The following is a 24,895-nucleotide window of genomic DNA, read 5'->3' as shown; positions in this document are numbered from 1 at the left end:
TGGGAATTGAGGCTCTCTCGCCTAGTTGAAATTGGAATGTTGCGAGCATCTACGACAGATCTGGGTTTAGATGATTAGCTAGGTACTCAAAGATTGCAGCTCTCAGGATTGACATCCCAGTCCACCTACTCTGCAAAAGTTTAATAGAGGATTTATTTATTCTGGACCATTCTTTCTATTCTCTGTAATGTCTGTTCCAGAAGAAATGGAGAGACTTCAAGTTTCGCAGAACTGCGAGTACAAGAACTTCTATTTTCTCTTGCTCCTGATTTTATCTGGGCCCAAGGTAGGCGCCAGCCTCTATTTAAGGTACTGTATCCCGAAAGGTCTAGAAGTTGGCTGAGCTTTCGAATGCAGGTATATGAAATGAAGGCTCTACACTCTTCTCTCAGCAAAGGAGGCCAAACGACTGATTGGAAAGCTCAAAGGTTCCTCAGAGCCCCTCCATGTCAGTCTCTGGGGCGGCGTAAGCACGTTGGGACATTTCCTCAAGCACGTCGAAATCAGCCAGTCATCAGAGAATGCTGTAATATAGTTCTGCTATTGGATACCAACTTAACTTCCTGTTCGAAAAGTAGCCGGGTTGACTCGACGCGATCCATCTCTTGCATCGGGAAGCGCCTCTGTCCAAACTGATCGAGCTGGAGCTGAGAATAATGGTTCGCATTTTCGCCGGAAATAACATGGATCTATCTGTTCAGCCTTGGTGGCTCAGTGGTAAAGCGTCTCACTCGTATGACCTGCGTAATGAGAAGATCGGGCGTTCGATTCGCCCTCGAGGCAAATATCTTTTGCTATTTGGCCTAATATGTTCTGTTTTTGAAGTAACAACGCGTAAAAAGACAGTATAGATAAGTTCATTGTAGTTACCGAGCATATTGCCAACCTGGGTGCAGTGTTGACCAAGAACGCGTGCGACATTTTTTAATTTCGGACTGCGGAACGCGTCAAAGGATACAGACGAGCTCAGCTCCCCTTTAGTTGCGAATCAAATGCTTAAAAAAACCTCCGAGGAATAGCGCCGACCTCTTTGGGTAGCGCGTCTTCTCCGGACTTTCAAAGTCGATCCATGTCGCGCCGAACCTGTCCGAGAACCCTGCCGCCCACTCCCAATTGTCGGTCAACGTCCAGCCAAAGTAGGACTTGATGATAATGCCCTCCTGCGAAGCCTTGGCCACCTCTGTCAGGTACCTTTCGAAGAAGTCGATGCGGAACGGATCTTCGAGAACATCATCCGGCCCTTGGGGCTTCCAATCATGCTCGCCCTGCGCCGTGGTCCCGTTCTCCGTGATGTAGATGGGCACATGGTACCGGTTCCAGATCCATCGCAGCAACTTGGCCCATCCCCACGGCGTCTTGCGCAGCCAGTCCGTATCACTCCTCGGCCCGCGCGGCACGCCCTGCTTGTTCTCGTCAAACTGCTCAATGTTGCCCTTGTGGTCGTTAATGTCGGCCTGGCCATCGCGGTGCTTGACGTAAAACGCACTGTACGAGTTCATGCCGTACGCCTCGGAGCTACCCAGCACGAGCTTGCTCTCCTCGGGGGTGAACCGCGGCAATCTGTCGCCGAGCTGTGCGCGCATGGAAGCCGGATAATCGCCCGTCTTGTATAGCGGGTCAGCGAACCACGCGATCTCGAACTCCTGGGCCCGCTGCGCGGCTTCGACGTCGAGAGGATCCGATGCGTCCCAGGGCTCGGACCAGTTCCCGTGCAGCGTGATCATGATCTTGCCCCTTTGCGTCGGTTTGAACTCTTTCTTGTACAAGTCGGCCACGTAGGCGTGGGAGACGAGCTCGGTGTGCGCGACGATGAAGGGCTCGGTGGACGAGTCGCCCTCCGGATTGAGCTCGCGGAAGCTCGACCGGGCCGGGGCGTGCACGCCGGCGGCGTAGCCCGCGAGGGTGTAGACGCCGGGCTCGTTGTAGGTGATCCAGTCCTTGACTCGGTCGCCGAAGCGCTCGAAGCATACGCGAGCGTAACGGACGAAGTCGGGCGTGTACTTTTCCTTGTCCAACATGCCGCCGTATCGATCTTCGAGGGCTTGCGGGGTGTCCCAGTGAAAGAGGGTGACGTAGGGTATGATGCCGTTGGCGAGCAGTTCGTCTATAAGGCGATTGTAGTATGCGATGCCGGCTTCGTTAACGGGGTCGTCTTTCCCGCCGAGGGGGATGATGCGTGACCACGAGAGGGAGAACCGATAACCACTGACGCCGTACCTCTTCATGAGCGCGACATCCGTCTTATAGAGGTCGTAGGACCGTATGGCATCGTCGCCAGTGCTTCCATCCTTCACTTTGCCTGGAGTGTGGGAGAACTTGTCCCAGATGGACTCGCCCTTGCCGTCCTTGTTCCACGCACCCTCGACTTGAGCAGCGGCCGTAGCAAAACCCCAGGTAAAGTCCGAGGGCAGAGCGCCCCTGATGGACTCGTCGAAGTCAAAGTGAGAAGCCATCGTGATCTGTGTCTGTGGAAGTGTAGTCACGAATTCACTTTGGACGCAACTTTCCTGCGTCAAATCTCTACAAGACCTATCCTGAATAAACGTCACCTTAAACCCCTCCTCACGATCATGTGTTGATAGCTCCAATCATTGCGAAGATACAGCATTGCTGGCTACCACTATACTAGAGGGGCATCCCTGCGGCGGGATGAGATGACGATGATTCGTGGAGGGGAACCATGTCGGTCACAGCTCCCCCGACAGCGGCTGATCGGATGGATGGTGCCAGAGGCGGGGTTCTATAGCTCTAGGTTGATAAGACGTCCGGAAATAGATTCTTTAGGGGTTGCAGAGGCACCATCGTTTATTCAGACAATCTAGACTCTCGAAAACATTAGAGTGAAAGAAGGCTTGATATTCGCTTTAGTTGTTATTTGGATTTCTGCCATTCTAGTCGTTGAAGTCGGGTTTTCAAGCACATGAGTCTTCGCGTGCGGTGGTCAATCTACCTATATCAAGTAATAAAAACACAGACACAATACTGAGCCCTAATGATCTTCAGCTCCACCCGGCTATCCGGACCGTGGTTCCAGGCGCATATCTCTGTAAATATGTGCGTGAACAACGGAGAAACCTCAAAACTTTATTCAGTTACTGTCCAAGAATCATAGTCCGAGGTACTCTTTAGCCTCCAAGTAAACTCCATCTTGGAAATACGTCCCATCACCAGACCAGTCCTCATTCTCATCTGAAAGTACCTGTAGCTTCGAGCTCAGGCTCAGGCACCGCAGTCGACGAAGGGATCGGCTCTCGGAAACCAGAATCAATCTCATTCGGCGACGGGGTATCATCGCCGCAATCCATAGCATCTGCCGGCACGCCAGTGTAGAAAGAATTGCCATAGGCAGAGTCGAGGATCCGCTGAAAGTTAGCATCGCCGAAGGCGACCCTAGTATCCCGTTAAGCCGCTTCTTCGTTGGCTCAGAGAGGCGTTCCCAAGCGATCAGAGGAAGGCTCAAGGCCCCTTACGAACCATTAGCGGAGGGCAAAGGGGGCAGTCTGGTGTCGTAAGCCAGAATGAGGCGCGTCGCCATTGCGGCGTCGTCCCACCTAACAAATCGGGTATCGGCAAGTTCAGTGGTGCCGAATACGCCTAGCGGGTTCGTAGAGTATGCGACGCCACGCGGCGAGAAGCTGGCAATATCATCAGGGCATGTGTCGATTCCCAACCAGACCACGACCATGAGCCAATAGCAGGGTGTTTGCGCTGCTCATCGTCACCCTGTACTTTAGGTACATGTAGGAATTAGCTGTATATGATGCTTGTACGATCGTGGGATACTCCGATTCGCGTACATGTGTGGCGGGTCTTGCCTAGATCACGACAGTGACCGCCGATTGTGCCTGTTGGCTTCAAGCCAGCTCTAGGATCGATTATCGTTGGCAAATATTGAACACTAGACCATGGAACCCTTGGTTTGGGAGGATTCGAGATTCAGAGTTGCTCACCTTACCCAGCAGCACCAGTCAGGGTCAGTCGCAGCGCAGGGAACACACCTATGCGATGAGTGGATCAGCGGCTTTAAAGTCATTTTGACCTCGCTGTCGAGGTCGTAGCCGGGGGATACTGCGAGAGGAACAACTTCGTTATAGTCTACCCATTTGTTGTTTACTGCCACGTCCCCATTACCCTTCCAATGCGTCTGTGAAGGTATTGCGCTAGCAAGTCTCAGAGAGGATATAAGAAGTAAGAGGGGAGGGGCTTCAGGTGACATTTTGAGGCTTAGTAGCTAACGACCGAAGACTAAGAGGACTGTTGAGAAAACAAGATGTTTAGTGGGCTCATTGCAAGCAGAGCCAGTGAAAATCACTGCTATTTTTTGTGTGTCCTAGTAACTACATCGGCATGTTCGAATTCAAGGCACGTTGATGAATGGCGGTCTTTGATCTTGAGGGAGCCTCCTGCAGGGACCAGACATGATCGCAGAAGCGTCAACGAAACTTGGGCCAAATGCTCGATGGCAAGGTACCTGACTAACGAAAAATTTCAATTCTTTGCGCTTGGTATCTTGGTGCTATATTCAAAATCATCCAATCCATTAATAATGAACGAACAATGACCTGATCTCTATCCTTGATCCTCCGGCCATCAACGTATTTTCTGTGACAATATCGTCAATGCCATTCCAAACCAGGCAACGCCATATTAGACCGTCTTTTCACTCATTATGCGTATCTTTGATTCATCTCGTAACGGGGTGCGTTCGGATCGTAAGTCTTGTTGGGCTCGTTGGCAGTGTAACCTCCCGTGTATCCAGTCGTTGGGTTGGCGGGAGCATAGTTTCCGCGGGGCAACGTGCCCTTGCGGAATCTGTGGTAGATGACGCTAGCGTAAATGAGGAGGCCGATGAAAGAGGCACTAGAGAAGAGTCAAAGGTCAGTTTAGCGCTGGTCAAAGATCAGATGCCGATATGCCGCGGGGTGACGTACAGAATAACAGCCGCGATGATGAAGCCAAACGCGCTGCCACCCCCAATGATGGTCAGGATGAACAGAATCAACCAGACGAGAGTCTGGATGACATTGGCGACAAGGAAGAACTTTGGGCTGAGCGTGCGTCGTGAGCGCTTGACGATGCAGATGACGTCGAGAATGAGGCAGGCGGCAATAATGACCATAATGACGGCGAGGATACCCATGACCCAACCCGCTGTTCTGTTGTCGTCGCCGATGCGGTTCAGAGTCCCCCTGTTCGATGCAGCAATGGCGATGGAGGCGGCGTAGAGGATGATCTCAAGAATCATGATGGCAATTCGAATGACCCAGAAGGGAATCAAGACGCGCTTGAGGAAGGGCGAGCTATCGCCAATGATGTATGCCTGAGCCATTTTGGCGCTGATCGTAACTACCGTGCTATGATTGTTGATGCCGGGGTAATAGATCGTGAACGCTCTCACGTTCTCGCGGTATTGAGTTCAAATGTTGGATTCTTACAAGGACGCCGGATGGGTGACAGCAACAACATAGCGCTCAGTGTCGCGAGAAGTTTTCGTTCTTTAAGTAAAATTGCTTCGCGCACTCGGAGGATCACACCCCTTGGCGCACTTCGCGCCTAGCTTATTGTTGGAATGTCTTGTTTGCGTTGGACAGGCACGCCACAGCCCCTTTCGACTTTGTCGCCCCGCCCCTGTCGACACAGCCCTAGAGGCCTTAAAGTGACCTTAAGACAGTCCAACACGCCCGGCAGCGCTCTTGGAGACGGTCCAAGTGGCTGAAATAGATCAGTGTTGCCTATTTCACGGGTCCAAAAGCAAGGGTATCCCGACTGCCAGCAGGCGCTTGCTGTCAGCCGAGATCCCTGGTGCATCCCCAAGCGGCATAGCCCAGGATCGGTTCGTAGATCCCTTAGCCTCTCGTGTCTCTTTGCGCCATTTTCCATCTATTCTCAGCGACCATCACACCAAACATCCAACCCCGATCTCGCGCGGGCCCTGCAAACGTCGCTGCCTGTGGTGTGGTGGAGAGCGGGAGGGGGGGGCCTGTTGGGCTGACAGGGTGCAGGGCCTGTGCCCCTTGAATCATTCCTACATAGTAGAACGTCATTCGAAGATCTTTCGGTTGAAGTCCTTTTCATGCTGCGCCGCTAACCGCCAAGAATTGAGAAATTATTGCAAAATTATGTTGTCTTTGGAGTTGCGGCACTGCCAAAACGGGGGCCAATAGGTGCTTGACTGTTCGCCCGAAACCACAGCGCCGTTTGCGCTGGGAGGCAGATTTCACTCCTGTTGATGGTCACACCGTGTGTCGAAGATGCGTTATTCGCGATCTTGTAGCACAATGTATCACTGTCCTGTGACGGTTGCGTCGACTGTGGAACGGAATGGGAAAAGTCTGTGAGAGTCCCACGATGAGCAGCTACTACAACAGCCAGGACAACTTGAGGGTTTTTCGGCCAGATATCAGCTTTAGTTATCGAACAGCTTCGCCGAGAGTCTGATTCCTAGTCCATCTCAAGTCAGGAAGCCGCATTCACATTGCTTGGAAGCGCTATTTCCAATATGATCGGAGTCAATTCCAATCGTGAGCAATTCTGGGTGTAATGAAAACTCTTCTGCCGGGATTCTGCCAAGTAATTAGCCCAAAGGAGAGCAGAAATATGAGGGCTTATTCGAAGCCAACCAACTGCCAACAGAACCTTATTTTTATTTCATGAGAGATTCCTGCATCTTGTCTTGGAAAATCTTTCATCCATGTTCTTACCTGGCCCACATTGAACTTGACAGGTTTGGTGCACCCGCGTTGGTGGCGCAGTCGCACATCCTCCAATCAAACATGAATTTAAACTACTGTGCCATGCTCAATGCCTTCAGAATATCAGAATGGTGAATCCTCGCTGTAAAGCAGTGGATTTTATTGCCATACCAGAAGTTCCACTGACTTTGACGTGAATTCACCTCGGAATCGTGGTCGCAGCCTTGCTACGATATCAGTATTGATCAAGACCAATTAGTGAGATGAGGCCCCTTCATTGCAGAAACTTCTATTACTTACTAGGAGGCAACAACATTTCCTCAATTCCGGAAATCCCTCCCATCTGGTTTGAAAAACCATTTGTCATGACCATGAATGATTCATACGATTTATACCGTCTCAAAGCCATCAGAGCAATTGCCACACTCTTTGCTTCGGTGAACAACATGTAAGCTCCCAAGGAGTAGCTGAAAAGTATGCTTAGATTGGGTCAAATCAAATGCCTTCTTCTCCTTCAATGTTCTTATCAGGACAGTCGAGAGACCCAGTGATTCGACAGACGTGTTTCTAGATAGCAGCAAAGATATGTCGTACGTTGCAGCAGGACCCATCGACGTACGACGAACACACGAATCAACGAGGCCCAACAACCAGCCGAGTCCGAGCCGACCAACCCATGATTGCTTTTGCATCTTCCTGCCAATCCGGGAAACACTCCCGCTCCCATCTCCAGTTGTTTCGTTGTGCATATTCCCACGTAGCTGCAGGTCAACTTGGCAATGACGGCTATGTCCTGCATCTTACCGTTGCCCGCGCTACAGCCTCGGAAAGCATACAATTGGTGCATTCGTGTTCGACTGTATTGAATAGTGGAGATCTATCAATACCCCCTCATCAGTGTAAGCGCTGCATGATTCCGTCTTTGCCCCGTGCATCGCAGTAGCGATCTAGGAAACTTAACAGCGTCGGAAGTACTTAAGAAAGTTTGACATCTACCTTTGATGCTTTCTTGGATGCGTCCACCTTATCACCCTTACGGTATTCGCATTTCGCAATGGCTTCACCAAAGTTCCAGATCCCGCCGGAGTTCCAGTCCAAACTCCGCCATGTCGAGCCTCTCGACGCGCGCTCTGACGAGGAGATTCTTGAATACCTGAGAAACCCTCCACCAGTCACTGCAGAGAAGAACATCTGGGCCTTTTGGCACTCTGGCATCGACAACATCCCGAGCTGGTGTCGGCGAAACATCATCAACTGGGCTCGCCTCTGCGGTCCGTCATGGACGATTCGCGTCCTGGACGACGTTCCAGATTCTCCCAGCAACGCCTTGAATTGGGTCAAGCGAGACCAACTTCCCGAGGCCTTTGTTGCACACAAAATGGAGGGCCCCCGTGTGTGGACCGGTCCCCACAGCGCAGACTTTCTCCGTGGCATTTGTCTCTACCAATATGGCGGCGCTTGGGTGGACGTGGGATCCATCCTCGTTAGGACAATCGATGACCTCTGCTGGAAGCACCTCGAGGACCCAACCAGCCCTTACCAAGTTGCTGCCCCTTGGTTGTATGGGACCGTCGTGGGCAACCATTTCATTGCCAGTCGCAAAGGTGACCCATTCATCAAACATTGGTAAGTTGAGACCAGAGTTTGGTTGATTACCTCGATATGTATAGATTTGGAGGAGTGCTGATACGCTACCTTCTTAGGCATGATGTTTTCATGGCTCTTTGGAAGGGCCACAACAGCTCCGATGGCATCGCAGCAAATCCCCTCATCGCCTTCGCACATAACATGAATACCGATGGAATGGAAGCTCGAAATTTCAAATGGAACTGGAACGCCCCTCTCCCCAAATTGATGGAATATGTTGCCCAAATCGTGTGCTGGATCAGAGTCGCTGCAATTCAGGAGCCCAACGGTGGCTTCAATGGCGTCGATTACTACGACAAGAAGGTGCTACTACACGACTCGCTACGCGAAGCTTGGCCCGCCGAAGCCGTGATCGGCTTCAACGGCGAGGAGCTCTTTGACCTCTTCTCAGTCAAATTGGATGCCGATCCCGAGTCTGAAGAGTACAAAAAGGCCTACAACGTCGTTTGGACGATCTTGACCACGTCGACCATGCAGAAGGTCACCCACGCCGCGGGCATGACCTCGACCAAGGCATTGGGAACTTTGTGGGATATGAAGGAGAATGAGAATAGAGACCAGGAGCCTGGAACTTTTGCAGAGTTGCTACGGTATGGAAGTGTGCATTTCGAACAAAATCGAGAGATAAAGTACATTACGCCTCCAAAGGCTGAGTTTGTATTGGAGAAGGGCGTGCTTGAGCCTTGAAGGCGTGTTTGAGTCTAGAATTTGAAGCGTTTCGATGCACCGATCGGAAACATGGATCAAGACTTGGTTTTTTTCAGCGTATTAGACAGTCTTGATAGAACTCATGAAGTGTGAGGACATCTGATCTTGAAACCGTCTTAGTCGGCAATGACTTCCAACGTGCCAATAATATTTACAGGTATCAATAACAGGCCCTCTGAGGACCAGATAGACAAATAGATGCGCAGTTAATGCTGGTTGGGGTCTACGTCAGCGTCATAAGCATTCCAAGAGAACTAGTAAGATGTCGCATCAGATGGTCTCTTGCGATCTCGTGAATCGGCCTCAGAAAGACCCTCAGTGCTTCTGCTAGGTGATACAGGATTATGCAACGCATCCATTCCCAAGATAGCCCAGATTTAAATATTGATGTCAATAGGCATCCAGTTGTGGAAATTGCGAAGATCTAGTCTATTGCCGCAGGTAAAGTTGCCAGAGATTCCTTTGGAGCTGCCTGAGACGTTGTCTCCATCGGATATCGTTGCCCCATTATTTCTCCCAGCTTGAACAGTGCTTGGTAGGCATGAATTGTCTAGACGAAAAATAGCCGTGCTTCCGTGATGAACGACGTCCATGGTTGCATGAGGTTGACTTATGTGACTTCGAGCTAGCTTCAGGAACACAGACGCAACATACTCTAGGCGAGCATTCAGAATGGCGAGATCTATAATGCAATTGATTGAGCTGGTCTATTGAGAAGATGATCTATCTACGCCGGCGTTGCCCAAAAACCATGCCGAAGAACGCAACCACTCTATAGATAGTTCCGATTCCAAGCAAAACTCCCATGTTGCGCCATAACCAGTTCAAGTGGAAGCCAGTTGCCGTTGCAGCTGATTCCACATCATACAAATAGCCAAAGGGTGAAACCAGCTGACCGAAGTAGATTTCGGCAAGCCAGACACCGGGCGATGAACGCCAAAGCCACTCCATGTGCCATTCCTTGACCTTGGCCATTGGAGGGGCAGCGCCGGACAAGATTGCAACGATGAGGCTGATCATCGTCGCAAACAAAGGAGCATCCTCTCTCCTGACTACCATGCTGACAATACTCGCCAATCCGTAGATGCAGTAAAAGTAAAGAAAGTTGGTCAGGAAAGCAAGACCCCAGTTGATCACGGGTACCGTGAGAAAGAACAAGAATGTCGTGAAATGAAGACAACCAAAGAGCATTCGAGGGAGGACAGAGACCACCTTAGCAATGAAATATGCCAGCCGGTTGTGTCCCGCTTCAGCCTCCCTCCGATGCACAAGCAACTCCTCCGAGAACGTCTTGACACCAGGCGCACCAGACACCAGACCCACAGCAATGGAGACTAGCAGAGCCAGTTCGGGGGCCGACTTGAAGTCGACGGCCGTTGACAGGATGGCGTACGGCGCTTTAAAGGTACCCGTGAACAATATGCCCTTTTTCGAATTCTCAGCTAGGCCAAGGAGAAAGCCGGCGAGTGCCGCGAGTCCCATCTCTGCCCAGAAAGCTGCTTTGGCGCGGTACTGCTGGAGCATGGCACGGCGGAGACAGAGCCACGTCTGTTTGTACACCGGCGCGCCGCGACGTTTGATCGCGGCGTACATGCCGTTTTTGCTCATGATGGAAGAAGCGTGTCGTTCCTTGTGCGTGAGAGCCTGGCGGTGATCTGACCAGTTTGAGATGAGCGAGTGTTTTGAAATCTCACCCATTTGCTTGTACTCGCGTCCGTTCCCGGTGATGATGTCGGTGACAACATCCCCGTGGTTGCTGTGTTCTGGGAACCCGAAGCCAAGGCCCTCAAAGTAATCCTGTACTCCAGCTTGAGGGCCCTCGTAAATGATTTGACCGTTGCCGAGGAGAATGAGGTTATCAAAATTTTCAAAGATTTCTGTACGTGGTTGGTGGATGATGACAATGACGGTGATTCCCAGCCTCGCGACGGCCTTCAAAGTTCGCATCAAAGAGGAAGCTGCAGTAGCATCAAGACCACTCGTCGGCTCATCCAGAAAGATGGCCATCGGCGCGGCTGCCAACTCCATGCCGATGCTCACACGCTTGCGCTGTCCACCACTGATAACAGGTTGGGCAACTGATCCTACCAAAGAGTTGCGCACGTGGTAGAGCTCTAGACAGTCAATGACGGAGTCGACGTGAGATTCAATGTCAACCTTGGACCAGGTCTGTGGCAGGCGGATCCTTGCGCTATGGGCAATATTTTCATAGACGGTAAGCTCTGGCAGCACAATGTCGTCTTGAGGCACGTAGCCAATGACCTTCTTGTACCGCTTCAACTTGTCCGGACTGCTGTTGACGGCCACCGTGCCTCCCGTGTTCTTTGTCTTTCCCATGAGAACGTTGACAAAGGTCGATTTGCCGGCCCCGGATCCGCCCATGACAGCCGTCAAAGTTCCTCGATCGATGGACCCCGTGACGTTTTGAAGAATCTTCTGGGAGCTCTTCTTGGGCTGGAAACTGAGATTGGTGTAACTGAAGGAGAGACCAAAGTTCGTTGCGTCCGTTGCACGTCGCATCGAGGAGACAAATGCCATCAGCTGCGGGTTGAGCACCTCGCTAGTGGGTCGCACATTATTGGAATACTCAGACCCGAGGTCGAGAGCGGCCTGGAAGCCCCCTCCGTACGAGTCGGTCCGGTTGGGAATGTGCGTTGCACTCAGCGGGAGCATCTCGCGGTCGGCGTCTTCCGAAAGTGACCTGTACCCAGTGATCTGAGCCTTCATGCTGCTCATACCACGCTTCAAGGTTGGTCTCCGACTTTTGTTTGATTGATGTTCGCGAAGGCCCTTGCGAAGTCGGTAAACAAGCATGCCGATGATCATTGAAACATCGAGAATGATTAAGATGATGATCGGTATGAGGAACAGTTCAAAGGAAGAACCTTCCGGACAGTGGCTACCGACCGAGCATGGCGTTGGAGTTGCGGCTCCGGGCTGACAGTATGAGCCAGCCGGACACACAAGAGAAACTTTGCCGTCGCTCTCCTCGGGGCAGTAGTTTCCGGCTTGGCAAACAACCGGCTCGAAGGGGCCCATACCGGCATTCTTGCCGTCGAAACTGCAGGTGAATGATGCCAACCTCGCCATTTGACACTCATCCAACGGTGGGCAGTACTGGGGTATTGAGTTAACGGTATTGTTCTCACCTACACTACAGTTAGTAAAGAAGATCCACCAGAAGCCGAAGCAGTTCCGAGGCTTATGCTCACACAGAAATCCTGGACTGCACCCTTCAGCCTGCCAGCTTTCCAAAGTCTGAATTTCTATCGGAACAGCCCCTTGTCTGTAACACGGCGCGGCGCTGTATGGCTGCTGACCTGCGTTGATCTGTGCCGTCGCTTCGTAAAACGAAGTCGAGAATCTGGTATTATTCTTGCCGGTACAGGCGCTGTCGTGAACACTGAGTCCATGGGAGCCCGGCGAATCTCGCAACGCTCCAGACAACCACAATAGAGGCTTTCCGGTGTCTGGCGGATTTGAAGCATCATTGATGGATCCGTTGGCATTTCCGACTCCATTGAGTGCGTTGAACCATTTGCCGGTCCTGATTGTGTATACGCTTCCCTGACTTTGGTCTCCAATACACTGCCAAGCGGGCTGCGGGGGGCCGCCGGCAGGAGTGGCCTGTAAAGCACATAGACATCCTTCTGTGTCGAGGAAACTGGGGCCTTTAGGATCTTCTTGAGGATAGTACGGGTCTTGTGGTAAATTCGAGGCGTCGAGGCCAAAGGTTTTGCGGCTCATGTTGATACTCAAGTCTCGGTCAATATCTTGTTGCGGCGTCAACTCTGCATGTAAAAGTCTCAAGCATCGAGGAATCGCAGCTATATCATACTTACAAGCGATTTCATTATTCCTTGATAGGCAGACACGGAACCAGAACACGGTGACATAATTGATGTTCCGATAAGATTTTAGCGCGATCCTTCCGGCTCACAGCTCACTAGGGATGAACTCGCGAAATACTTAGTATTTCCTAGCTGGGACAACTTGGACGAGACTCGGACGAGGCGAAGCTGCAGGCCAATCGCTGGCGCTCCACATACGAAAGCCGCGCCTTGTGCAATGGGGAAATGAATGAGATCCTTCCGTCATCATGTCTTGGACGCTTGGAGACCCATGCCTTGGCGGCATCCGGCCGACTCGCCCGATATCCTCAACATAGCCACTCCAAAACGGGTGACTGTTCTTCGACATGATTCAATACTCGCAGCATCCTGGGGAAACCGGATGAATCTGGCTACTTGTGGCACTGAGGACGAGTATCGTCTACTCCAACTCGATTCTGTTTGAATAGAGGTGATATTCGCCTCCGTGAAAGGCGAAGCGTCGGCGTCGTTGGCTGAGACAGAATCGTCAGGGGTGCTGTCGGGTGGAGTTTTCTCTTGGTCTTGCAGAAGGTTTCGCAATACGACAAGCTTGGGAAAGCAAGCAAGTGATTTCGGCTCAAATGCTTTTTTCTGGAGTAAGATTAAGGTTGTTTCAGCGCGTGTCGTTGAGAAGAGGGACTAACTAAGTAGCCTGAAGTTGGTTTAGGACTTACTTCGAGTCCTTCATAACAAAGAATTTGGGGATCAATCAGATGTTCCAGCTCTTTTAACAGCGCTTTCAGATCTACTTCAAGACCTTCCAGGGTTGCATCATCTTCAGCCAAGTGGTCAATGTTGACCATCTGTTGCTTGATGATGTTCAGTCTGATGTCATTTCGCAATGTAGTGATCTCGTTCTTCCAAATGCTCAACATCCTCCTCGATCATGGAGCCGTAGAGGCCTTCGTCGGCACCCTCTGTAGTCGGAAGGCTCTTTGCGGAAAGGAAAAGCGGGTGGAGGGTTTGGAGAAAACCATACCTCACACGAATTAGACCGAGATCCGGCATTGCGCATGCTTACAGCTTTAAACGGCTTTGGTTTCTGTTTGTTTGTGGATGAATGTATATTGAAGCTTTGAAATCAGAACAATGACAATGAATGACGAGAGAATGGAGGAAATTCATGAACAGGGGACAAAGGTACGCTTTGTGGATGAGAGGCGCAATGGTGGCATCAGCTCCACCTCCAGGATGAGAAAGCACTCCTGCTTCTACTTTAAGGTGCCCGAGGCCCAGCCTGATCAATATCTTACTATCTTGGCGAAACCCCTCTTCCTGCCCCTGTCAAGCCCTCCATCCCCCCCCCTCGAAAAAAAAAAGCCGCTTACCCTGCCCCGGGCCTGTCTCACCCTGCTCTACGGACAGCCTGATTCCTACACTACTTCCACAATCGAGCGCTACGACATCATGGGCCAGGCGCAAGAGGATATGGCAACAGCCATATTCGACATCGCCCACCAGTTTCTCGCCTCATTCGATAGTGTTGTGGCCGAGCACGAGGAATCAGTCCTCACGCGCTCATTTACTCCCAAAGACGCCGTCGGCAACTCAGGGAGCCAACGGCGTCCATCATTTGACTTCTTGGGTCTCCGTAATAGCTTCTTGTTTTGGGTAGACTATACTGGAGCGCTTTCATTGATGAATTCATCATTAGACGCAAGATTGCGGGGTTTGACAGACATATCTTCCATGGTCATCGAGTTGCTGGAAATGATCCTAAGAAACGTGCAACGCAGTAAGTGGAAGTAATCGGCCGGATCAATATCTGCTTAAACAAATTATATTTGCGAACTTACTGCTGACTTCAGTCTGGGATCTTAGTCTATCGCAAACCTGATGACTCATCGACCTTTCTCTCTGATACAACGATGGCGAACTCAGAAGCGGAAAAGGGATTTCTCTCGAAGTGGGAGGACGCTTCCAGAGCTGTCGATACTGCACTGGATCGGTTACATTTCATAACCGTAGCTATCAGGAAAGCATCAGCACAACAGCTCGACCACACAGTCGCAACCTTGCTTACGAAGGATGATGTCGTTTTTCGCAGAGACATTGCACTTCTAGTCCGCTACAGGTTCCCAGCTGCTCGTAAAGCGCTTTGTCGGCAACTCGGAGACGGCATAGCTGTCCGACGCCGGATGCTTCTGCAGATAAAACTTCACGCAAAGAGGTTGGCTGTCAGAAACGTGCCAGAGAAGTCGCCTTCTTTCAAACAGCACCAGAACACATACCTTGAACCTAGACCGGTCTTGTCAAGAGACAGAAGAGTGAGCCATCCTTCTGTTTTGACCAGAATGCTTCTCGTCCCGACCCCAAGGCCCCGATACTTAGGAATCTTCACCTTCCAAAACCACGGGCTCTCACGACTGTCATCAGCATCATTTCTACCAGACAAGACGACTCTTTTGAGTACCCTCCGGCACCAATAGCGGTCGAAGGAGAAACACGTGTCCGATGCCCTTTTTGTTTCATGCCTTTGGAATGAAGAGAATCGGAGAAAAAGAGAAAAGAGCTTTGGAAACGTCACGTTGACGAGCATCTCAAGCCTTACGCCTGCCTGTTTCCTGAGTGCACTGAGTCTCTGGTATTTTTCGCCCGCCTTCACGAATGGAAGGCTCACATGGAATCTGCTCATTCGGAAGAGTGGATGCGCAAAGTACACACCAGTGTATGGTACTGTGACCTAAAGCACGAAATCACGGAAACGAAAACAGAAACGCAAACATTCAAGACTGAGCTTCAGTGGAGATAACACATGCAGGACCTCAAGTCCCATCCTGGAAAGTCGAAAGCGCCAAATCAAGCTCAGCTTGACGCTCTATCTCCCAGAAGACAGCAAGTCGCACCACGCGAGAAGTTCGTTTGTCCCCTATGTGAGCAAATCCCTGAGAAATTACGGCCTCTCGCAGGCAAGGGAATAGATCACACACACCTGTATAATGCTGTGGTTGATCACATCGCAACCTACTTGAAATCACTGTCTTTGTTGGCTGTGCCATCCCTCGAAAACACCACTCCAGAGACTCCTGGTGCAGAATCAGCCCTCGTCATGAAGGACCCTTCCAGACGGCCGCTCAATGAAAACTCGGTTCCCCAGCCGCCCAGTGGAAGAGAATACATTGATGGGGCATTCCTACCTCCGGACTCTTGGTCAGTCCTGCACCGGAACGACATGGTCTCTTTCGCGACGTCTTTGTCCTGGGACAAAGAACATACCGATTACGCACCGCCAGAGGATCCACCACCGCCGTTGCGAGAAGAGTGGATTGAACGTTGGAACTCATGGAAACGCGACAACGATCCTTTCCCCCCAAGTGCTCTGGAAACGGACCCAGTTCTTACGCATCTTAGAAAGTCGAAAGGTCTTGATTCGATCCAGACCTCCATTGGAATGATAAGCCCAGAGGTGCGCGACGTTGACTCTAAAAATGAAGCTGGGCGTACGACATTGTCTTTTGCAGCTGAGGCTGGTGACTACTTGGCTGCGCGGCAGCTTCTGGAAATGGGCGCGAACCTTGAGATAGCTGACCAAGATGGAAAAACGCCGTTACTGTGGGCTGCTGACAACGGGCATGAAACAACTGTCAGGTTACTCCTTGACAATGGTGCACGTATTGAGGCGGCTGACGGGGTCTCCGGCCGGGCAGCTTTGTCGTGGGCGGCTTCAAAAGGTCATCAGGCTGTCGTACAGCTGCTACTCGATCAAGGCGCCGGCGCAGACATCGAGCTGTCTGATCCTAAGTATGGTCGGACACCGCTGTCATGGGCAGAGGTGAGAGGCCATGAGACTGTGGTTAGACTGCTCCTCGATTTGGGCGCGGATGTTGACGCAGTCGATTTGGAACACGGTCGCACGCCGCTGTCGTGGGCTGCCGAGAATGGACATGAGGAAGTTGTGAGAATACTTTCGGATCGTGGAGCAGATTTCGAGGCACCAGACTTGCAAGGTTGGACGCCCCTGACGTGGGCGACTGAGAACGGCCATGACAATGTTGCGAAGCTTCTACGTTCATATGGTGCTAAGAGTCCGTCGGCTTCATAAGTCTGTATTGAAGAAACAGGATCATTTGTAACTTGTCGTCAAAGTACGCTATTAACGCCATCAGCGCTGGAGTTCTTGAGGAGTTTGCTTCTGAAGCAGGATCAAAATGGACGCTAGAATACTGTGACTTACTTTTTTTTATTTATTTTTTAAATAAAACACCATCTCAATCCATAACTCGCCCCGGTACATATCTCAATACAGAAACATCAAGTTGCCCCGATCATCTCTCACGAGTACACCCTTTATTGTTGCTCAGCGACTAGCGTTCCTGCCCTCATTTTTCTCCTCAAGCCTCGCTAGCAATCTCAGCAGTCGAACTTGACCTAACAGCATCGATAACCTTACGAGGAGCATCAAACCTGTCAATCTCATCCGCCCAAGGGATGCCGGCTTGAGCTCCCACACTTTGAATAGTAAGCGCAGCAGCTTTGTTCCCACGAATGACTGCGCTCCTGATGTCCCAAACTCCCCTGGCTTTCTGGCCCAGGTAGTCAGATGCATACGCCCCAGTGAAGGTATCGCTGGTTGTCGATGTCAATATCTGCACAAAAGAATTCGGGACAGAAGAATGAACTCACCCTGCACCTGTGGTGTCCTTAACTTCTACATCGAAAGCCGGGCATTGGCTGCTTCCAGTCGCTTTGGCGTAGAATGCACCTTTAGAACCGAGTGTGATGACCACGTTCTTGACACCGCGGTTCAAGAACTCCCGAGCAATGACCGGCCAAGTTTCTTCGTTGACCTCGTCTCTGTCTCGACCAGACATTATGGCTGCTTCGGACTCGTTGACCAACAGGTGGGTGACGTATCGGTAGAAGCGCTTGCCGATGGGAGTCGCAGGCGCCGCATTCAAGCAGAACTCAATTCCGGCTTTGCCAGCAGTTGCGATCATAGTCTCGACGATCTCCTTGTCGATTTCCATCTGAGCTACGATCAATTCCGGTCGTATGCCGCCTCCGAGCTGCTCAGCACTGATAAAATCCTCTTTCTTCCAGGATGCGGTTGCGCCCAAGGTGAAAAGACACCGGTTTTCGCGCGTGGTATCCTCGACCATGACGAAACAGACGCTCGAACGTGTGTTAGGCACCGTCACGATGCCTGAAGCATCAACGCCATTATTGCTCAAGCCCACGATGAACTTCTCTTCATATCGGTCATCACCAACTGCACCGATCATCTTGACCTGTATGTTGCCCTCCCCTGGGCTGTCAATGGCAAGTTCGCCCAAGGCCGACGTGGTCAGCTCGGTATTCGCGGTTGTTACATCATCGCCACCTGCTGGCTTCTCCGTCACCTTATTCACAGGAATTCCTGTGTGTTCTAATGACTTTTTGTGACAAGCACGGTATGTTGCAATCGCAGAGTTTGCCCCTTTCCCCCCCAACGTCTCCAGATATTCGTTTGCTAGAACATTCTCCCCCTGATCTGGGATACGAGGCGCAATCATGACTAGATCGGCATCCAGACCCCCGATAACTGCAATGGTTTGTGGTGCCATGCTGCAATCTTGGGAATGAATCAGAGAGATTCCTTCGTGACGGTAAGTGATTGTAATGCTGTTGTAATGATGGTTCTTCACAGGATTTAACGGATGGCAACGTAAGAGGGGGTTCACAGTGCATTATCGCTGAGCAAACAGACTGGCTGAATAGGCCAATCAGACTAATCACCGAGACGCAGCTGCGTCATGCAGTTATACCAAGGACGCCAACAGAAAGTGAGGACAGGTTATCAAATGACCAAAAATCAGGCAGAGCGTTGCCAAGGCTTTCCAACTTGGATGCTACGTTGATAAACTATGCCGCAATGACGTCTATTTCAAGGCTTTCCGAAGACCAAACACCCGCACTTTGCTGGTCCGCAAATAGACCAAAGACACGGCTCGTTCACTCTCTATACCAATTCGTTGTTGATGAGTTACGCCTGAAGATGGTATCCGTGAACCGAGCTGTGCCGTCGGAGCATCCTGGGCAACCATCAGTCGCAGAGCTGAGCCATGCTACTTCTCCTGGCGCAGCCTCATCAACTTATTCGATCCTGTCACAGAAGCGAAAGGTTCTCGTTCTTTGCCTGGCCTCGTTTGCGGCGACCTTTCCACCTCTGTTATCGTTCATATTCTTTCCCGCCATTAATGACTTATCTCAAGCACTTCATGTATCTGTTGGAAAAATCAATCTAACCATCACTTCCTACATGATTGTTGCTGGTCTCGCCCCAGCAGTCCTGGTAGATTTAGCAGACAAGATTGGACGAAGAATAGTGTATCTTTTCATGATGAGCGTCTACTGTATTGCCAGCGTTGGCCTTGCACTGCAAAGTGGCTGGACGGCGCTGTTCTTGCTTAGAATGCTCCAAAATGCTGGGAGTGCTGGTAAACTTCCTATTTTCACCTCTGCAAACCCTTTGCTGACGGAGGTTAGCCGCCATTGCAATAGGATACGGCGTGGTATCCGATATTGCTCCCCCCTCCGAACGTGGTAGATTCGTATCCGGTCTGGTACTTGGGTAAGCCAGTTCACCAACCAACTCGAACCCTAAGCCGAACATCATTCTCACCTTGGCATAGTCCCAACATTGCAACGGCCGTCGGTCCTATTCTTGGCGGCGCTCTTACCAGCTATCCTGGTTGGCGCGGGATATTTTGGTTTTTGTCCATCTTGTCTGGAACGTGCCTATTTCTTACTGCCCTGATTCTTCCAGAGACAGCTCGATCAGTTGTAGGCGACGGGTCTGGGGAAGTTTCTGGTCTTCGTCGATCCTGCAGCATCGGGCGAGATAACCGCTTCGTGGCGCGGTCGAATCCGCAATGCCAACCTTGTGCAACAAACTTTCCTCCCCGCCTAACGATAATAGACCATCTTAGAGGGTACCTAATCCTAGTTTATATAGACCGTGGCTATAGCGCTGATCCTGGGCTGACGGTCAATCTGCCCTGGAGAACTCGGGATCCCGTCCGCTCTCCCAAAGATACACCAGTGAGTAGAGTCTTACCTAGTATGGAGAGTCGCATTTTGACTAAGCACCGGTGGGAAGGAGGCGGTCCCATATTATCTCCCGCAATGCCCGAACCGTTAGCTGAGAATCCCGTCTCCGTTTCTGGCCCCTGGCCCGGTCGCTGTTACGCGCCGAAAGGACAGAGCCCGGATGTGGCCATAAACGACGGCGGTTAATGCGGTCATCATTATAGATGAGAAAATTTCACACCGCCAAACTTGCTGTGCACCTCAATTGTGTGTGACACGTCAGTCCGTGCATACGACTGAATGCGGTGTGCCAGCCAATTAAGGTACCTGTTACAGCTGTGGCCCCAATTGCAGGATTCAGCCCAGCATAATCGCTCTCTATAAAGCCCCAAGCAACCCTCCCGTTGCAGCGCTGGCACCCGAACCCCCCTCACAAGCATTTCAGTGATTTCTTGGTACTCCACATGGCCGCGGATTCGAGTTCCTGGACAACAGTTCAGGAATTCCTCCAGAACGCTGATCATCAATCTATCGCATGTTTCGAACAAGTCAACTGGGATCAGCTGTGTCAAATCGCCTCGGATGCCAATCGCAGCTTAGAATGTGTGGCTCTGGATCAGATAGCGAGCGGACTCAACAACATGGTCCGTCAACTTGAGTTTCCCGACAAGACTCGCTGGGCAGCCAGAATTCCCATCATCAGAAGCCAGCCTCACTCTTCTTATAGCACGAAGCTACACAATGAAATCGCAACCATGCAGTTTATTCAAGAAAATTCCAGCTTACCAGTGCCCCAAGTCTTCACGTACGACACTGACGCAAACAATGCTGCAAACACTGCTTACATGCTCATTGAGGTGTTACCCGGTATTGTTGCTATCGATGCTCTCGGCGGTCACAAAGTACACGGTGGTGTGATCCCCATGCGGTACCGGCAAACCTTCTATCGCTCCGTCGCCAAGTGTCATGTGCGTTCTCAACAGCCTTCCTTCCCAGCCCGAGTGTGCGTCAACTTATTTTAGTAGATCCAGATAACGTCAATACGACTTCCGAAAATTGGGACTATTATCCGGAGCGAGGACGGCGGATACGAGTCTGGGCCCATTCCGGGCATCGGCGGTCCTTTTGATACAGCGGCGGCCTTCTTTGAAGCATGGGCTGACAAGGTTGAATTCAAGCGTGACAAGGAAACAATCACGCAAATGATGCAGAGAGGTCCAATATCCGCGGAAAAAATGATCCAGATCATCGACGAGTTCCCATCGCAGATCAAAGGCATGGCTGAACAGCTCGCCTCGGACAACGACGGGCCATTTCCTCTGTGTCATGATGATTTTCTCCACAGCAATATCATGGTCGACGAAGCTAGCTTCAACGTAACAGGAGTTATTGATTGGGAGGGGGCCTGCACGGTCCCATGGGGGCTCGTTGCGTTCCCCGAATTCATTCAAGTCATGCCCAGGTCATTCGACCTGCCCCAGCATTACGACCAAGATGGACAACCCGTCGAGGAGAGCGTGAGGGAAAAATGGCTCGAGCGGCAAAACTACGTTGAGATGGTGAAGTCAGCGGAAGGTGAAGATAACCTACTTTCGGCTTGTCTCAGTAGCAACTTGAGCCAGGCTCTGGCTTATACGTGTGGAGCGTTTACTAATGGAAAACTGGGATTTTATGATAGAGTCATAGCGGAGTTGAAAGAAGGAAGGTCCTAGGCAGTAACTTCCATGAATTTCTGGACAAGATTCTCGACGGAATTTTGGCCCAAGTTAAGTAGTTACAGAGACTGCCGCGGTCCACCCTCCTCATCACATAATAAGCTGCGTCACTTCATTCTCTGGCATCATCTTCGCCGCTGATAGCTGGTGCACTAGACGAGATCAGCCATGGATAACTTGTTTCTTATCCGTATTGATATGTAGCAATCCAAGTTACGTAGGATTTTCAGACAAGGGTGAACCACAAGAGAAGTGACACAAGACAGCAGCGAGAGTGTCCTGACTAGACATAGTAGCACTACTGGTCACGTGTGGGCCGCCAGAGGGAGCCAAGACAGACGTGATAAACGCCCAGGAATCAAGAACCATCGCCTGGGCAGCAGGGTCGCCTTGTTGATAGGTCTATGAAAGTGATGTGTATTTGAACTTTTTTATTTGGCATATAATCAGTACAACTAGCACTGAATATCTGTTTTGACGTGGTCCTGCTAGACGAAAGGAATGTCCCACAATCAACGCGTGAAACCGTGCGGTTTATGCCCCGATCCGGTCAAGGTTATGGAACTTGAGGCAATTCAACGGCGAGGACTGCCTTAGAAACAGGTGGTCGCCTTTCCCCTAATCATTCCCACGAAGCTCACGGCAAATCTCTTATTCAAAATAGAGACTCAATAGTGGAAAGCTAGCTTTCTTCTGCAGCATAATGACCAAGTAAGTAATAGTCTATCCCGCGGTCGAAACTCATGACAGCAAGTCGCCATATGCGGCGGGCCACATTCATTCGGAGCTCAACTCAGACTCTGATGGCAATCATGCATAGACTTATTCATAAGAAGAAAAGTAGCAATGAAACTCGGGAGCTAAGACTCTTCAAAGTATCCTTCTATCAGAAGACTGGAACATTCCGCGTGAGGTATTCGTACCATTTGGGCAAAGACCTCTTGTAAGGATTCCCCTCCGTCGCTAACTGCAAATCCTCAATCGCGCTCCCCCACTTGATCAGCTCTGCTTCCCCGTACGCAGTTTGCATAATGGCGAGACCAAACCCCATCCCATTGCTAGAACGAACGCCGGCCGGAAGGGTGATCATGGGGTACCCAGCCTGAGCCGCAACTTGATACGTCTGGCCAACATCAGGAGGGACGAGAAGACCAGCCAATTTTGTGCCATTAGAAGATGTGAGAGCATCGTTGATACCGTTCCGCGTCGATTTCTGGGAGAACTCGACAGCTTGGAGATAAGTCTCATCCTTGATACCTTTTGATTCGAGCGAGGCCAGAAAACCGTCTTGCCCCGAGTAGAACGCGGCTGTGCCAAGTGGCCAAGGGTGGCCGCCCTCAGTTCCGTCATTGTCGTAATTGAATGCAACAATATCTTCGAAAGTCTTGATGTCGGTGTTTTCTAGTTCGGAGAGATAGGTGTTGATGTTGTTGTAAAAGTCGACCTTGACCACGGTGTATTCAGACTCGTTGGCGTAGCCTCTTGTGGTGCCATAGTCCCAATCCCAACCATCAGGGCTAATAATGGTCTCATAGTCGGTTATTTCGGTATTATTAACAATCATCGCTCCGGCCCCAGTAATAAGCTTGAGCAATTGCTCCAGAGATTCCCTCTGCTCGTCGTCTGCGTGGACCCAGAAACTGTTCCACGGGAGTCCAAAAGTAGCGCCTCTAAGTATCTCTTTTGTGGACAGGAATTGAGTGTACCCCCCTTCAGGAGTTCTTCCTTCCTGGGCCAACGTGTAGTTGTCCCGGTCGTCAATGCCATAAATGGCATCGAACGCGTACACAGCATCTCTGACTGTGCGACCAAAGGTTCCGACAGAATCTTGATGTTCACTCTCCGGGATGACCCTACCTCGAAATCAGCAAAGATTCCAGCCAGTGATTCCCAAGGACACTCTACATACCCAGCTCTAGAAGTCACCCCAACCGTAGGCTTTAATCCCACAATGGAGTTGCGTTCAGCGGGGTTGATGACACTGCCATCCGTCTCCGTGCCCAGCGAGAAGGCAATAGTATTCGCCGCGACACCAACTGCGCTCCCCGTGCTACTCCCGCCCGGGTTGAGGGTGAAGTTGTACGGGCTTCGGCACTGACCGCCTCTGGCCGAAAACCCCTCCGAGTAGTTGTTGCTGCGCATATCGGCCCACTCACTCAGAGCAGCTTTGCCAAATAAGATGGCGCCCGCTTCGCGAAGGCGTGCGACGACGTGAGCGTCGCGGGGAACAATACTGCCCAAGAGCGCGAAGCTGCCTGCCGTTGTCTCCATGTTGTCCTTGGTAGCGATGTTGTCTTTGACGGTGAATGGTATTCCGTGAAGCGGCCCTCGGATCTTCCCTGCCTTGCGTTCGGCATCCATCTTGGTAGCTATTTGGAAGACATCTGGATTGATTTGGAGGATAGAGCTGCTCTGCGCATCAGCGTACATACCATCTGATGAATCACTGGTAGGGCAAACTCCATAGTAAGTAAGCTGGCTGTCACTTACTGAATGTATTCCTGCGTCTGGTAAGTTCGTTGGATATAGCACCCGACTAGCTGCTGAGATGTAAGCGTCCCTGCTGCCAGGGCCGCTTGCATCTCATCAATCGTCGCCTCTTCCAACTCGAAAGTTCCGCAGAGTGACATCGGGAATAGTTCCACAGAACCCACATCTTCGAGCAGCGGGAATACCGAAGGCACCGTCGTCGACGAGTTTCCGGGCCAGTTTCGATTGGCGCTTAATGTGCAGCTGGCCAAGGAGGCTTCAAGACCTGCCACAATGGCAACCCAAAAATGCGCCTTGTACATTTTTAATCCGATAACTGGTTACAGTGCTTGCTCAAACTAGATGCAGGACGCAAGGTATAGGACAGGAAAGCCAGAACTCTGGCCGAAGGCGGAGGAAACAGCCAAGGCACATACAGCCACACAGCCGGTGTACCCTATCAGCAGCTTGTACTCAAGCCTCGCACGCTGATAAGCTGACGTGCAACTTTGCCCCGCCCCGAGATGCCGATCCGGGTTGCCATATTGTGGCGGGGCGCAGGTTCAGTCAATGGTTGGCTGCATCTCCTTGTGGGCGGGCTGTGATACCGATAGGACATGATAGGAGAGTTTCACTCCGCAAAAGCAAGCGTGGGTTTAATTAGTTGACTAGTCTTGCGAGGAGTGGGCGTGGTTCCCCGGGCGATCCGGTCAGTACTTGGGTAAATAAATGCCTTGTGTCATGCTGCAGTCTTACTGTCTGTAATTCACTCATTAAAGATTAT

The 24,895-nt window shown here is 51.1% G+C and overlaps 12 protein-coding genes across 12 annotated transcripts; 5 read left to right on the top strand and 7 right to left on the bottom strand.

The window, feature by feature from the left end:
- Nucleotides 1-977: 977 nt before the first annotated feature.
- CORC01_06394 (beta-glucosidase) lies at nucleotides 978-2,453 on the bottom strand (the record flags this gene model as incomplete). The annotated part of the gene is made up of 1 exon (XM_022618035.1): nucleotides 978-2,453. The coding sequence occupies one exon, from the start codon at nucleotides 2,451-2,453 to the stop codon at nucleotides 978-980; it is 1,476 nt and encodes a 491-aa protein (XP_022475548.1).
- Nucleotides 2,454-3,185: 732 nt separating this feature from the next.
- On the bottom strand, nucleotides 3,186-3,685 carry CORC01_06393 (uncharacterized protein; the record flags this gene model as incomplete). The annotated part of the gene is made up of 2 exons (XM_022618034.1): nucleotides 3,186-3,390; nucleotides 3,471-3,685. 2 exons carry the CDS (start codon nucleotides 3,683-3,685, stop codon nucleotides 3,186-3,188), a joined length of 420 nt encoding a protein of 139 aa, XP_022475547.1.
- Nucleotides 3,686-3,946: 261 nt separating this feature from the next.
- Nucleotides 3,947-4,216, bottom strand: CORC01_06392 (uncharacterized protein; the record flags this gene model as incomplete). The annotated part of the gene is made up of 1 exon (XM_022618033.1): nucleotides 3,947-4,216. One exon carries the CDS (start codon nucleotides 4,214-4,216, stop codon nucleotides 3,947-3,949), a length of 270 nt encoding a protein of 89 aa, XP_022475546.1.
- A 451-nt stretch (nucleotides 4,217-4,667) lies between these two features.
- Nucleotides 4,668-5,329, bottom strand: CORC01_06391 (uncharacterized protein; the record flags this gene model as incomplete). Its single annotated transcript, XM_022618032.1, has 2 exons — nucleotides 4,668-4,860; nucleotides 4,932-5,329. 2 exons carry the CDS (start codon nucleotides 5,327-5,329, stop codon nucleotides 4,668-4,670), a joined length of 591 nt encoding a protein of 196 aa, XP_022475545.1.
- A 2,417-nt stretch (nucleotides 5,330-7,746) lies between these two features.
- On the top strand, nucleotides 7,747-9,026 carry CORC01_06390 (capsule polysaccharide biosynthesis protein; the record flags this gene model as incomplete). Its single annotated transcript, XM_022618031.1, has 2 exons — nucleotides 7,747-8,318; nucleotides 8,396-9,026. The coding sequence occupies 2 exons, from the start codon at nucleotides 7,747-7,749 to the stop codon at nucleotides 9,024-9,026; spliced, it is 1,203 nt and encodes a 400-aa protein (XP_022475544.1).
- A 744-nt stretch (nucleotides 9,027-9,770) lies between these two features.
- CORC01_06389 (uncharacterized protein) lies at nucleotides 9,771-12,794 on the bottom strand (the record flags this gene model as incomplete). The annotated part of the gene is made up of 2 exons (XM_022618030.1): nucleotides 9,771-12,196; nucleotides 12,260-12,794. The coding sequence occupies 2 exons, from the start codon at nucleotides 12,792-12,794 to the stop codon at nucleotides 9,771-9,773; spliced, it is 2,961 nt and encodes a 986-aa protein (XP_022475543.1).
- A 1,220-nt stretch (nucleotides 12,795-14,014) lies between these two features.
- Nucleotides 14,015-15,043, top strand: CORC01_06388 (uncharacterized protein; the record flags this gene model as incomplete). Its single annotated transcript, XM_022618029.1, has 3 exons — nucleotides 14,015-14,510; nucleotides 14,598-14,654; nucleotides 14,994-15,043. 3 exons carry the CDS (start codon nucleotides 14,015-14,017, stop codon nucleotides 15,041-15,043), a joined length of 603 nt encoding a protein of 200 aa, XP_022475542.1.
- A 925-nt stretch (nucleotides 15,044-15,968) lies between these two features.
- On the top strand, nucleotides 15,969-16,961 carry CORC01_06387 (uncharacterized protein; the record flags this gene model as incomplete). The annotated part of the gene is made up of 1 exon (XM_022618028.1): nucleotides 15,969-16,961. One exon carries the CDS (start codon nucleotides 15,969-15,971, stop codon nucleotides 16,959-16,961), a length of 993 nt encoding a protein of 330 aa, XP_022475541.1.
- Nucleotides 16,962-17,250: 289 nt separating this feature from the next.
- CORC01_06386 (uncharacterized protein) lies at nucleotides 17,251-18,462 on the bottom strand (the record flags this gene model as incomplete). The annotated part of the gene is made up of 2 exons (XM_022618027.1): nucleotides 17,251-17,485; nucleotides 17,543-18,462. The coding sequence occupies 2 exons, from the start codon at nucleotides 18,460-18,462 to the stop codon at nucleotides 17,251-17,253; spliced, it is 1,155 nt and encodes a 384-aa protein (XP_022475540.1).
- Nucleotides 18,463-18,893: 431 nt separating this feature from the next.
- On the top strand, nucleotides 18,894-20,134 carry CORC01_06385 (uncharacterized protein; the record flags this gene model as incomplete). The annotated part of the gene is made up of 3 exons (XM_022618026.1): nucleotides 18,894-19,335; nucleotides 19,385-19,449; nucleotides 19,526-20,134. 3 exons carry the CDS (start codon nucleotides 18,894-18,896, stop codon nucleotides 20,132-20,134), a joined length of 1,116 nt encoding a protein of 371 aa, XP_022475539.1.
- A 257-nt stretch (nucleotides 20,135-20,391) lies between these two features.
- On the top strand, nucleotides 20,392-21,639 carry CORC01_06384 (uncharacterized protein; the record flags this gene model as incomplete). Its single annotated transcript, XM_022618025.1, has 2 exons — nucleotides 20,392-20,895; nucleotides 20,953-21,639. 2 exons carry the CDS (start codon nucleotides 20,392-20,394, stop codon nucleotides 21,637-21,639), a joined length of 1,191 nt encoding a protein of 396 aa, XP_022475538.1.
- Nucleotides 21,640-22,528: 889 nt separating this feature from the next.
- On the bottom strand, nucleotides 22,529-24,434 carry CORC01_06383 (amidase; the record flags this gene model as incomplete). The annotated part of the gene is made up of 3 exons (XM_022618024.1): nucleotides 22,529-23,495; nucleotides 23,552-24,049; nucleotides 24,133-24,434. 3 exons carry the CDS (start codon nucleotides 24,432-24,434, stop codon nucleotides 22,529-22,531), a joined length of 1,767 nt encoding a protein of 588 aa, XP_022475537.1.
- Nucleotides 24,435-24,895: the final 461 nt, after the last annotated feature.

The sequence above is a fragment of the Colletotrichum orchidophilum genome, assembly GCF_001831195.1.
Source record: "Colletotrichum orchidophilum strain IMI 309357 chromosome Unknown Scaffold_47.1, whole genome shotgun sequence".
Lineage (NCBI taxonomy): Eukaryota > Fungi > Ascomycota > Sordariomycetes > Glomerellales > Glomerellaceae > Colletotrichum > Colletotrichum orchidophilum.
This window is presented reverse-complemented; position numbering and strand designations above follow the sequence as displayed.